Source organism: Pogoniulus pusillus, chromosome 6 (assembly GCF_015220805.1).
Source record: "Pogoniulus pusillus isolate bPogPus1 chromosome 6, bPogPus1.pri, whole genome shotgun sequence".
Classification (NCBI taxonomy): Eukaryota; Metazoa; Chordata; class Aves; order Piciformes; family Lybiidae; genus Pogoniulus; species Pogoniulus pusillus.
Window position 1 is genome coordinate 92,319 of NC_087269.1, and position 12,472 is coordinate 104,790.

A 12,472-nucleotide genomic window follows, 5' to 3' on the forward strand; every position below is an offset into this window, starting at 1 on the left:
CCGCCTGCCGGCCCTCTGCTGCACTGCACTGCGCCCCCTGCCGGCCCTCTGCTGCGCTGCGCCCCCTGCCGGCCCTCTGCTGTAACGCACCGTGCCCGGGCGCGCCGCGGCACTCGAGGCGCAGGAGACCTGGAGGGCTGGGCAGGGCCAGCGGCACCGGGAGGCGGCGAAGGCGGTCACCGAGAGCGGCCGGGCCCGGGCGGAGGACGCGGGACACGACTAGGGGCGGGGTGAGCGCTGCGCGGGCGGGCCGAGCACGCCGGCGCTGGGGCCGTGTCGCTGCCATCCCGTCCGCCAGGGGGCGGCGCTGGGCGGCTGCCGCCGCGGCCGCTCCGTCCCGCACACGTGGTGCCGGGGCTGGGCCGGGGCTCTCGGCGGAGCTGCGCCCGCCGGCGGCAGCCCGGGCGGGCCCCGCGGTCATGTTCGCGGAGGAGGAGGAGTGGAGCGATGGGGCAGGGCCCTGCCGCGCCTCCCAGGCCCCGGCCCGGCCGGTAAGTGCAGCGCAGGGGCCGCGGCGGGCCGGGGCCGGTGTCTGGGCACGGCGGAGGTGACCGGGCCCCCGCCCTGCCCAGGCCCCCGTGGTGGGGAAGCGGCGGCGGCGGCTGCTGGGGGTCCGCACAGCCGAGCCCGGCCAGGACGAGGAGCCGGCGCGGAAACGAGCCGGGAAGAAGCGGCAGCCGGCGGGGCGCCGGGCTGCGGCGAGGGAGCCCCGGGAGGAGCGGCAGCAGCAGCCGCAGCAGCAGCGCTCCGACAGAGGTACCGCTGGCGCGGAGCTGGGAGCGGGGCCGGGAGCCGCCTGCCGCCGCCCTGACCCCGCTCGGTCCCCTCAGTCGCGCCGGTGGAGCCGCTGGATCCAGCCGGGGCGGCCGCCGGGGAGCCGCTGCCGAAGCACCGGAGGAAGAAGCGGCGTCCGAAGGAGTCCTCGGAGCTGGCGGAGCCCCCGGCCGGGCTGGGCTCGGTTACCCCGCGGCTGCCTGGCAAGGACGGGGCTCCCGCGGACCGGTCGGAGGCCCTGCGGGCGCGGATGGAGGAGCGGCTGCTGGGCGCCCGGTTCCGGTACCTGAACGAGCGGCTGTACACGAGCAGCAGCCGGGAGGCGGCAGAGCTCTTCCGCCGCGACCCTCAGGCCTTCGAGATTTACCACCGGGGCTTCGCCCGGCAGCTCGCCCGCTGGCCGCAGAACCCCGCGGACCGCATCATCCGGTACCTGCGGCGGCGGTGAGCGAGAGAGCGGCCCGGGGACACGGGGGGCTGGAAGCGGTGGGGCCGGGGAGCAGCGGCGGGAGGCAGCAGCGGGGAGTACCGGGCAGCAGGGGGAGCAGGGCACGGCGAGGCAGGCGGGGCCGGGGGCGCGGAGGGGCCGTGCTGAGCGGCGCCGTGTCCCCAGCCCGGCCTCGCTGGTGGTGGCCGATTTCGGGTGCGGGGACTGCAGGGTCGCCAGGAGCGTCCCCAACCGGGTGCACTGCTTTGACCTGCTGCCGCTGTGCCCCCGCGTCACGGTCTGCGACATGGCCCAGGTACGGCGGGCACCGGGAGGGCACCGGCAGGGGCTGATCTGGCGGCTCGGGGGTCCCCTGTGCCAGGGCAGCTCCGGGCAGGCGCTCCCAGGGGAAAATCCCAGGGGGATCCAAGAGCCTGGGGGGGCTGAAGGCCAGGGGCCTCCCGAGCCCTCCTCACCCCCCCGGGCCCCATAGGTGCCCTTGGAGGCCGAGTCGGTGGACGTTGGCATATTCTGCCTGGCACTGATGGGCACCAACCTTCAGGAGATCCTGGAGGAGGCCAACCGCGTGCTGAAGCCAGGGTGGGTAAAGATGCCAGGGCCAGTCCGGGGCCGGGGGGGCAGCAGGGTGGGCAGCGGGCAGCAGAGGAGCCGGGCAGTGCCCCAGAGGTGTCACCAGGGCTGGCTGTCGCGCAGGGGCACGCTGCTGGTGGCAGAGGTCGCCAGCCGCTTCCGGAGCCTCCCCAGCTTCCTGCGGGCCATGGCACAGCTGGGCTTCAGCTGCCTCCACAAGGTGGGCACCGGGAGGGCCAGGGGGGCGAGGGGTGTCGGTGATGGCGGGCTGGGGTCCTGCATCCCACCGTGAAGTAGAGATGGGACTGGGGGTCCTGGGGAGGCGGTGCGGGACTGGGGGTCCTGGGGAGGCGGTGCGGGATTGGGGGTCCTGGGGAGGCGGTGCGGGATTGCGGGTCCTGGGGAGGCGGTGCGGGACTGGGGGTCCTGGGGAGGCGGTGCGGGATTGGGGGTCCTGGGGAGGCCGTGCGGGACTGGGGGTCCCTGGGGAGGCGGTGCGGGCTCCGGGGTCCGTGGGGAGGCGGTGGGGGCTGACGGGGCGCGGGCCCGCAGGACCTGTCCAGCAGCTTTTTCTACCTGCTGGAGTTCTCCAAGAGCGGAGCTCCCCGGGGCCGCCCCGGGCCCGGCCTGCGGCTGCGACCCTGCCTCTACAAGCGGCGCTGAGCGGGGCGGGGCCTGCGCGCCTGGCCCGACCTCGGTCCCGCCCCTGACCTGCGATTGGCCCACGGGCACCTAGGGGCGGAGCTACGCGAGGCGGCCTCGCCCGCGCCGCGCCCCCACGGGCGAGCGTGAGGGGCGGGGCTGTGGGGCATGGCTCCGCCCTCGCACCGGTCCAACCAATGAGCGAAGCGGGCCGGCTCCGCCCCGCGCAGGCGGTAGCCAATAAAGCAGCGGAGTCTTGGTGACGTCACGCGCCGGGGCGGGGCTGCACCTGAGCGCGAGGTGTGCGCGGAGGCTCGGGGCCGGGAGGGCGGCGCCGGGAGAGAGGCGCCGGGAGAGAGGCGCCGGGAGAGAGGCGCCGGGAGGGCAGCGCCGGGAGAGAGGCGCCGGGAGAGAGGCGCCGGGAGGGCGGCGCCGGGAGGGCGGCGCCGGGAGAGAGGCGCCGGGAGGGCGGCGCCGGGAGGGCGGCGCCGGGAGAGAGGCGCCGGGAGAGAGGCGCCGGGAGGGCAGCGCCGGGAGAGAGGCGCCGGGAGAGAGGCGCCGGGAGAGCAGGGCCGGGAGGGCAGCGCCGGGAGAGAGGCGCCGGGAGAGAGGCGCCGGGAGGGCGGCGCCGGGAGAGAGGCGCCGGGAGGGCAGCGCCGGGAGAGAGGCGCCGGGAGAGAGGCGCCGGGAGAGCAGGGCCGGGAGGGCAGCGCCGGGAGAGAGGCGCCGGGAGGGCAGCGCCGGGAGGGCGGCGCCGGCGTGGCCGAGCTGCAGGCGGTGCTCGGCGGCATTGGCAGCAAGAGGCGCGGGCCGGGGCGGCTGAGAACGGGCCTGGGAGCATTCAGCCGCCGGCAAGCGGAGCCGTCCTGCCCGGGGACGGACGGTGCTGCACAGCCCGGCCGAGAAGCGCCGACCCCAGTACCGGGAACCCCGAGCGGTGGGATAGGCGAAGACGTGACCCAGTGTGCCCCACAGTGGCCCCTGCCAGCTGCCAGTTTTCCCCCCCAGGTGCCCCGTGCTGAGGATGAGGAGGGTGAGGAAGGTTCTGGCACCCCGGGCACTGTGGGGAGAGGGCCCTGGCACCGGTGCCTGCTGGCTCTCGTGGCTCTGGTGGTGCCAGGGACCTCTTCAGGGTGGGTGGGGAGCAGGAGGAAGATGCAGAGGAGGAGGATGAGGAGAAGGGAGATGAAGGCAGTCTCTGCCTTTGCCACAGCCAGGGATAGTGCTGACTCTGCTGCCAGACCGGGGCAGGTCCTGTGCCCGCAGGTGCCTGCTGGGGGCATCCCGGGGAGCGTCTGAGGCTCTGCTGGGGCTGCCCCTGGGGAGGGCTCGGCAGCCCATGGAGCGTGCAAGGGTTTGGGCTGGGGGGCACCTCGGGGGGGCACCTCGGAGGCCTCCTCCAACCTCAGCTAGAGCAGAGGCTCAGAGCCCAGAACTGGGCACCTCCAGGACTTCTGAGGTCCTTGCCACTGCGAGGAGCCCCTGTGCCACTGCGGGGAGCCCCTGTGCCACCACAGGGCATCGCTCAGCTGAGGGCAGCGCTCAGCAGACTCCATTTGCGTAAGCACTGCTGGGCCCAGCCTGGTCGACCCCTGCCCCCCCTGCCCCTCACCCACAGCCTCTCTCTGCGTCTCTCCTGCTCCCTCTCCCTCTTTTCCCTCATGCCCTGGAGCCATTTGGGTCGGGAGGGGCCTCAGGGCTCAGCCACTGCCAACCTTTGCCCACACCTCCTGCCCCCAGTGCCAGCCCTGCAGCCAGAGCAGGGAGCTCACAGGCCAGGCACCCTGAGCTGGCACAGTGCCAGCCAGGGGACATCTCCCACCTGTGTGGGCACCCCGGGCAAAGGAGCTGCTGTGTGCCAAGGGGTGCTGGAGAGGCCTCCCGAGGTGCCAGTCTGACCCAGCAGCAGGAGGTCACCCCCAGGACCTTTATTGGCTCCAGCCTAGGTCTGGGGCAGGGCAGTGCTGGCACAGTACCAGGCTGGCAGCCCCGGGGCCGGTGCTGCCTGTTCTTAGTGTCCCACATCCTGGCACAGTCGCTGCCAGGGGGCTCCTGGTGCCACTGTGGGACACTCAAGACCCTCCAGGCTGGTCTTGGTGCAGGACCTCAGCTCCGCGCCGAGATGGGCACTGTGTGCCAGGCTTGCACTGCAGCTCCGGGCACTGGCATCTGCTGGCATCGTAGGCACAGGAAGGCACCCAGGGCTATGTCCTGGCACTGGCACTCCCCTGCCAGGGCTCGCCAGGGCCTGCTGCTGCTGCTGGGCTGGGAGAGGCTCCGGGTGGTGGCTCCTGGAGCTGCTGGGCACGGCGCTGCAGGACGCTTGGCATGGTGGCCACGTAGGCACGCACCAGGCGGTGGTTGGCATGCACCAGCTTCCCTGCACAGCCCTCCAGGCACTGCTCCTGCGGGCACAGTGGGGCTGGCAGCGGGCTCAGGGCGGCAGCGGGTGTGGCACTGGGGTCAGGGGGGTGGCAGGGGCAGGGTGCCAGGCTCACCTCGTGCCCGGTGAGCAGGCGGTGGTTGAGGTTGCAGACGCAGTGGGTCAGGGTGGCAGGGGCTGGGGGGGCTGGGTGGCAGGGGCAGGGTGCTGGGGTCAGGGTGGCAGGGGCTGGGGGGGTCAGGGTGCCAGGCTCACCTCGTGCCCGGTGAGCAGGCGGTGGTTGAGGTTGCAGACGCAGTGGCGGAAGCAGAGCTCGGTCAGGCGGTTGTAGACCAGCAGGAAGTCTCGCAGCTAAGGCAGGCACCGCCTGGCACTGGGCACCCCGGGCACCCCCGAGAGCTCCCAGACCCTCCCCTCCGCATCCCTGGGCACACCCTCTGGACCTCTTGCCAGTCTGGGACACCCCTGGGTACCCCTAGGACCCCCAGACCTCTGCCAACCCAGGCCCCCCACGGCGCCCCCGGGCATGACTCCCTCCCAGGCAGCCGCCAGGGCCCCTCAGCAGCGTCCCCCAGGACCCTCCGGCAGCCGGGACCGGCCCCGGGGCCGCCCCGCGGAGTCTCCGCCCAGCCCCCCTGCATCTGGGACCGCCCAGGACCCCTCCGCACCTCCGGGACCCCCTGGCGGCCCAGAGACGCCCCCGGGACCCCACGGGACTCTCGGCCCGGCCCGGCCGCACTCACACTGCGCAGCTGCTGCTGGTGCTCGGCCGCGGGGTCCATGCTGCGGGGCCCGGGCCCGGGCCCGGTGCCGATGCCCTCACGGGGGCCTCCCGGCGGCGCTTCCAATGCCGAACGTCACTTCCGGCGCGCAGTGCCGGGCGGCGCTCACTGGTGACGCCATTTCCACCCCCGGCTCGCTGTGACGCCACTTCCGGCGGGGCCCGGGCCGAGGCGGATCCGGCGGCGGCGGCGGCGGCGGCGGCAGGGCCCGGCCGGGGCCGGGCGGCGCAGGTGGGTGGGGGAGCGGTACGGGACCGCCGGAAGGGCCGGAACCGGCGCCCGGGGCGAGAGGGGCCGATGCCGGGCCCGAGACTTCGGCGGCCGCCGCGGATCAGCGGGGCCGGGCGAATGCGGCCCGCGGGGTCCGGGCCGTGCCGGGACCCTCCCGGGGCTGCCGTTTCTCCGGGGCGCCCGCGGGCAGAGCGGGAACGGAGCTGCCTGCCGCTGCCTCCGCCCGGGCCCGGCGCGTCCCTGCCTCCGGCGATGCCCGGCCAGGCGGTGCCCGGCTCCGCGGGCCCTCGCGGGGAGCAGGGACGGCCCCAGCGGTCCCCGGGCAGCTCCCGGGGCCGGGCGAGGTCGGGCCGGGAGGGACTCGCCGCCTGCGCGGGGCCGCCCGGGGCGGTGCCGGTGCCGAGAGCCGCGACCCGGCCCCCGCTGCGCCTCTCTGAGTGGGCACCACCAGCCCTGCCCCCTCGGGCGCCGTTCTCCGGTCCCCGCGGCCGCAACCTCGCTTGGCCGAGCGGTTAACGGAGTCCGCGCCCGGCGGCAGGTGCCTGGCACCGCCCGCGCCGGAATGTGCCCGGACCGGTCTGGGCGCGGCAGGGCTGGCTGCGGACGTGGCCGCGGGCTGTGGGCCAGCGCCGGCACCGCCGCCGGCAGCAGGGCAGGGGGCGGGTGCCCGGTGACGGTGCCCGGTGACGGTGCCCCGGTGCCCGCAGCCCCGAGGATGTCGGACGGGCTCCTGGGCAAGGCAGCGACCATGGAGATCCCAATCAGCAGCAACGGCGACGCTGGCAGCCTGCCCGAGGATGACGGCCTGGAGCAGGTGGGTGCCAGCAGGGACCCTCCGCAGCCCCCTGCCCGTACCAGCCTGTGCCAGGCTGGACCTGGCCCTGTCTGGCTGTGCCAAGCTCTGCAAGGTTGTACCAGCTGGTACCAGGCTGTGCTTAGCCGCTGCAGGCCACGCTAAGTTGCGCCAGCCTGTGCCGGGCTGTGCCAGGCCGTGCCAGGCTCAGGTGCCCCCTCTCCCTGGCAGGACCTGCAGCAGGTGATGGTGTCGGGACCCAACCTGAACGAGACCAGCATCGTGTCGGGCGGCTACGGGGGCACGGCCGAGGGCATCATCCCCACTGGTGCCATCAAAGGTGGGCACAGCCTGGCACTGCTGCTCTGCCAAGCTGGAGCGGGGAGGGCACAGGGGGCAGCGGTGCTGGAAGGTGCAGAGCCAGGCCCTGGCTGGTAGTGGTGCCAGGGGAGGTCCTATATGGGCACCTGGGCAGAGGCGAGGCTGGAGCTGGGCTGGTTCCTGGCCCCGGCTGTGGCACCTGGGTCCGCCCTGGCACTGCCCCTTGGTGCAGCGGCTCCTCCCCAGCACAGTGCCCTCTGCCCCTGCCAGGGGCCTCCTCCTTTGCCTTCTCCTCGAGGTGCCCTCAGCCCTCTGCAGCCGCTCTTGAATCTTCCTCTTCTCCTCTTCCTCCTCCTCTTAGCTCTGGCCTCAGTGCCCCTGGCAGCCCCTGGGTGCCACTGGGCAGCCCCGGCTGGCCCCTGGGTGCTGAGTGCTGAGGCTCCTGGCTGCTTCCCTGGGGCTGGCACCTTCCCCCTGGCACACTGGGCTCTGTCCCCATCCCTGTGGCCCTGTGCCCATCACACTGGGGTTGTGCCCATCGTGTCTGCTCTGTCTCCATGCCCATGTCCCTGTGCCCATCACACCAGGGCTGTGCCCAACATGTTTGCTCTGTACCATGCCCCTGTGCCTGCCAAGCATGCTCTGTGCCATGCCCACATCCCTGTGCCCATCAAGTGTGCTCTGTCCCATGCCCACGTCCCTGTGCCCATCATGTCTGCTATGTCCCTGGGCCCGTCACACCAAGTCTGTGCCCATCATGCTGGGTCTCTCCCCATGCCCCTGTCGCCCTGTGCCCAGGGGGTGGCAGGGGGAGGCTGGGGGTCATCGGTCTGTCTGTGCCACCTCATGTCTGTCCCTGGCACTCATCTCCTGCTCTTGCTGTCCCTGCTGCCACCACCCACCTGCCTCTGCCCATCCCTGTGCCCACCCCTCTGCCCGTGTCCCTGTGCCCGCCCCTGCCCCGTTTGCAGGCACTCTCCTGCGTGCCCCGCCCCGAGGATCATCTGTGCCCCCCAGCGCGGTGGCAGCTGGCAGGATGGCTCGGCCCCCCCCAGCAGGTACCACCCAGCCAGGGGGCACCTGAGGCTGCCCGGGCATGGGGTTGGGCAGAGGGCATGGGGAACCTGATGCTGTGTGTGAGGCTGGCACTGCCACCAAGCTCAGCTTGGCACTGCCACCGTGCTGAGCCTGGCAGTGGCACCAAGCTGAGCCTGTGTGCTGCAGCTGGCACCGCTGCTGAGTGAGCCCGGCGCTGAGCCTGGCGCCGCCATGCTGCCCGGCTGGCAGTGCCCCTGCCCACCCCAGCCCTGCCCACAGGCTCAGCGCTGCACCAGCCCCATGCCAGCCCCGTGCCTGGGGGGGACGAGCTGGTGCGTGGCATTGCCGTGGAGAAGTTGGACATCGTCAAGAAGTGGAGCATCAACACCTACAAGGTCAGTGGGCACCGCAGCATGCCTGTGCCCGGCGCCGTGCCTGGGGTGGCACTGATGCCTGCTATGGCCAAGGTGGCACTGATGCCCACCGTGCCTGCCGTGCCCAGGGCAGCGTTGATGCCTGCCGTGCCCAGGTGTCGCGGGTGCCCGCTGCCCCGTGCCCGGGTGTGACGGGCGCGCTGTGCCCGCAGTGCACCAAGCAGCTGCTGTCGGAGCGCTTCGGGCGCGGGTCGCGCACGGTGGACCTGGAGCTGGAGGCGCAGATCGAGCTGCTGCGCGAGACGCAGCGCAAGTACGCGGGGGTGCTGCAGCTGGCGCGGGCGCTCTCCGCGCACCTCTGCGGCCTGCTGCAGACGCAGCGCGCCCTGGGCGAGGCCTTCGCCGACCTCAGCCAGAAGTCTCCCGAGCTGCAGGTGGGCACTGCCGCGTGCCAGGGCTCCCTGTGCCCGGGCGGGGGCGGGGGGGGGCGCTGGTGCTGAGCTCTGCCACCGGCCTGACCCTGGCTGCCCAAACCCGCCCCAGGTGCCAGACCTACATGGCAAAGTTGGGCAAGGTCTGGAGGAGACTGGGGGGGAGCAGCTGAGGGAGCTGGGGTGGGGGTGAGGCTGGCACGGAGGAGGCTGAGGGGAGACTTCCTGGGGCTCTGCAGCTGCCTGGCAGCCCTGACACCCCTGGCTGTGGGCAAGCAGTGCCCTCCTGCTGCCTCTGCTTCTCCTCATCACCATCCTCCTCCTCCCTGGGGGCAGCTTGGAGCCAGCTGGGGCCAAGGTCTGTGCTGAGGGACCGGCAGGAGGAGATGCCCTCAGGCAGTGCCAGGGCAGGCTGAGGCTGGCTCTGAGGAGCAGTTTGTGCCCCTGAGGGTTGCCCAGGGCTGTGCCAGGCTGCCCAGGGCAGTGGTGGAGGGGTCCCTGGGCGCCTCGGGTGGGTGGTGCCGGGGCGGAGCTGGGAGGCGTTCGGGGCCATCAGGCCTGCAGCGGCCCCGGGCGGGAGGGCAGCGCCGTGCCCGAGCCATGCCCGTGCCCGCAGGAGGAGTTCGGCTACAACGCGGAGACGCAGCGGCTGCTGTGCCGCAACGGCGAGAGCCTGCTGGGCGCCCTCAACTTCTTCGTCTCCAGCACCAACACCCTGGTGCACAAGACCATGGACGACACCCTCATGACCGTCAAGCAGTACGAGGCTGCCAGGTGGGCACCGCCCGGGCACCGCCCCGCTCTGCCGCCCCGCGGCGCTGCCCTGCTGCCTGTGCCGCCGCTGCGGCTGCAGCGCTGCCACGGCTGTGCCACTGCGGCCCCGGGCCTGTCCTGGCCCTCATCGCCGCTCCTCCTCCCCTCCTCTCCTCCTCCTCCTTCTCCTCCCCTCCTCCTCTTCTCCTCCTTCTCCCCTCCTCTCTCGCTCCTCTATGCCCTGGTGCCCGCGGTGCCAGGCTGGAGTACGACGCGTACCGCACGGACCTGGAGGAGCTGAGCCTGGCACCGCGGGATGCCAGCAGCCTGTGCCGCCTGGACGCGGCCCAGAGCCACTTCCAGAGCCACAAGGAGAAGTACGAGAAGCTGCGGGCAGATGTGGGCATCAAGCTCAAGTTCCTCGAGGAGAACAAGGTGGGCACAGCGCTGGGCATGGCGCTGGGGCGGGGCTGTGCGGCTGGAATGTGGGCACAGGCCTGGAGCTCTGGGGCTGGGCACAGTGTGGGGTGGGCACAGTGCGGGGCTCTGCCAGCTGCTCCTTGTGACACTGAGGTCTCATGGGTGGGTAGCAGCCAAGGGCCCCCAGGGAGGGGCAGGGGAGTAGCTGCCTGTGCCCCTTCTGCCGGTGCCCCCTCTGCCTGTGCCCCCCTCTGCCTATTGGCTACTTCTGGCCTTCCCCAGCTCCTTCTCCTGGCTCTGCTCTTCCTGCTTCTCTCTCTTCCACATTTTCTTCATCCTCCTCCTCCTCCTGTTTTTACTCTTCTTGTTTCTCCTCCTCCTCCTCCCCCCTCTCCACTGCCTTCTCCTCCCTCTGCTGCATCCCCGCTCCCTGCTGCCCGGCGGTGCCCGGCGGCGGCCGATGCCCGTGGTGCCCGCAGGTGAAGGTGATGCACAAGCAGCTGCTGCTGTTCCACAATGCCATCTCCGCCTACTTCGCTGGCAACCAGCAGCAGCTGGAGCAGAGCCTCAGGCAGTTCAACATCAAACTGCGGCCCCCGGGCGCCGAGAAGCCTTCCTGGCTGGAGGAGCAGTGACCCCCCGGGACCCCCCTGGCTGGAGGAGCAGTGACCCCCCCGGGACTCCCCTGGCTGGAGGAGCAGTGCCCCCCCCCGTGCCCCTGGACTCCCCCGGGACCCTCCTGGGGGCTCCTGCCCCTGTACCCCCTAGGACCCCTGCCCAGCTCCAGCCCTGCCCCTCCTTGGGCGGTGGCCCCGGGGGGGTCTGGGGGCTTTGGGTTTCCACACTGACCCCGGGAGGGGGGCACAGGGTCCCCACGGGGGGGCTGTGGGTCCCCAAGGTGTCCCTGGGGAGGGTCTCTGTGTCCCCAGTCCTGCCCCCTGCGGTGCCAGGGTCCGCCCCAGTAGCTGCTCTTGCACTCCTCCTCCCCCCGCCCCGCACTCCCTCCCCCGTGGGTGGGCTCTCTTGGGGGGCGTCACAGAGTCCACATCCCCCCAGGGCCTGATTTGGGGTGGGGCTGGGGCGGGTCTGTGCACCTCTGTCCCGAGGGGGGTCCAACCAGGGACCAATAGCTGGGGGCTGTGGCCTGGGGGGGCTGTGGCCTGGGGCTGCTCCGACCCCAGAGGGGCTCTGTCCCGGGGGTCCCAGCCCCCCCCCCGCACTTGGGCACTTTTGAGGCAGAACCTGAGAGTTTTGTGGCATCTCCCCCCCGCCCCCCCCGCCCCTCCCCAATAAACTGGTACCAGTCGGAGCCCGCAGAGCTGCAGCCTGGCAGGGGCCCTGGGGGCGCGGGTGGGCAGCCGCGGCGGGTGAGTCGGCCGTGCCCAGGGGGCCGATGGCAGACGGCGGGCAGCAGGGGCAGGAGGGCGGCGCTGCCAGGCGTGCCCTAAGCGAGCCCGGGGCGGCCCTGGGGCGATTGGCAGGAAGTTGTGCCCAGAGAGAGTGGCTGCCCAGAAGTGGTGCAGTGCCCATCCCTGCAGGTGTGGGAGCCAGGCCTGGGTGGGGCTCCGAGTGCCAGGGCAGGGCTGGGGGAGCTCGGGGCTCTGCTGCCGGAGGCCCAGAGGTAGGAGGGGCCCAGGGCAGCCGGGCAGTGCCCAGGGGGCACTCTGCGCGGGGCAGAGCGGCAGGGCCCTGCCTGGCTGAGCTCCCGGGCAGGCTGGCACGCAGGGCTGGCAGCGGGCAGGAGGCAGCTGCCCCAGCGGGCAGAGCTCTGCCCGGGGAGTCCAGCAGCAAGGACGAGGGCAGCGCCAAGAACCTCTGCGGGCACAGCCCGGGGGGGGTTGGCCCCTCGGAGTGGACGCAGGAGAAGGGGTCCCCAGTGGGGGAGGGGGTCCCCAGTGGGGGAGGTGGTCCCCAGTGGGGGAGGGGGTCCCCCATGGCGTGGTAGAGGCTCGCAGCCCTGGCGGGGAGCGCCCGCGGCCGGAGGAGCAGCTCGTGTGGGCATCCCCGAGGCGCTGCAGGTGCTGCTGCCTCGCCTCTGTGCCCGCCGGGGCGTGGGCAGCTCTCCTGAGGCGCTGCCGAGGCAGGAGACCAGTGAGGAGCTGCTGGGGCACAGCCGGGGGCACATCTGCCTGGCACACCTGGTGGCCTGCTAGGAGCAGGGCACAACGTTCATAGCCGAGGGCAGAGCAGCTGATGGCAGTGACCTGCCCCTGAGCAAGGCCTCTGGCACTGTCCCGCAGCACATCCTGGTCCCCAGGCTGGTGCCACCTGGCTTTGAGGTGGGCACCACTGCTGGTAAGGAACTGCTTGGTGGCTGCACCCAAAGAGTGGCTGTCAATGGCTCCATGGCCGAGTGCAGGCAGTGCCAAGTGGAGTCCCTTGGGGACCAGTCCTGGCACCAGTCGTGGTGAACATCTCTGTGGGTGCCATGGGCAGAGGCACTGAGTGCAGCCTCAGCAGGTTTGCTGCCCACACCAAGCTGTGTGCTGCAGCAGCCAGGCTGGAGGGCAGG

General features: G+C 72.6%; 2 protein-coding genes across 3 annotated transcripts; one reads left to right on the forward strand and one right to left on the reverse strand.

Annotated features, from left to right (window-relative positions):
* Positions 1 to 4,347: 4,347 nt before the first annotated feature.
* TIMM10B (translocase of inner mitochondrial membrane 10B) lies at positions 4,348 to 5,698 on the reverse strand. Of its 2 annotated transcripts, none has more exons than XM_064144096.1 (3): positions 5,561 to 5,698; positions 5,073 to 5,168; positions 4,348 to 4,833 (listed from the first exon to the last, which is right to left on the reverse strand). In XM_064144096.1, exons 1-3 carry the CDS (start codon positions 5,597 to 5,599, stop codon positions 4,639 to 4,641), a joined length of 330 nt encoding a protein of 109 aa, XP_064000166.1. In that variant the 5' UTR covers positions 5,600 to 5,698; the 3' UTR covers positions 4,348 to 4,638. The 2 variants fall into 2 exon arrangements, with proteins under 2 accessions (XP_064000166.1, XP_064000165.1); XM_064144095.1 differs by having other exon boundaries at positions 4,348 to 4,839.
* A 45-nt stretch (positions 5,699 to 5,743) lies between these two features.
* On the forward strand, positions 5,744 to 11,269 carry ARFIP2 (ADP ribosylation factor interacting protein 2). The gene is made up of 8 exons (XM_064144094.1): positions 5,744 to 5,830; positions 6,538 to 6,644; positions 6,855 to 6,963; positions 8,262 to 8,377; positions 8,569 to 8,790; positions 9,404 to 9,561; positions 9,801 to 9,975; positions 10,440 to 11,269. Exons 2-8 carry the CDS (start codon positions 6,546 to 6,548, stop codon positions 10,593 to 10,595), a joined length of 1,035 nt encoding a protein of 344 aa, XP_064000164.1. The 5' UTR covers positions 5,744 to 5,830; positions 6,538 to 6,545; the 3' UTR covers positions 10,596 to 11,269.
* Positions 11,270 to 12,472: the final 1,203 nt, after the last annotated feature.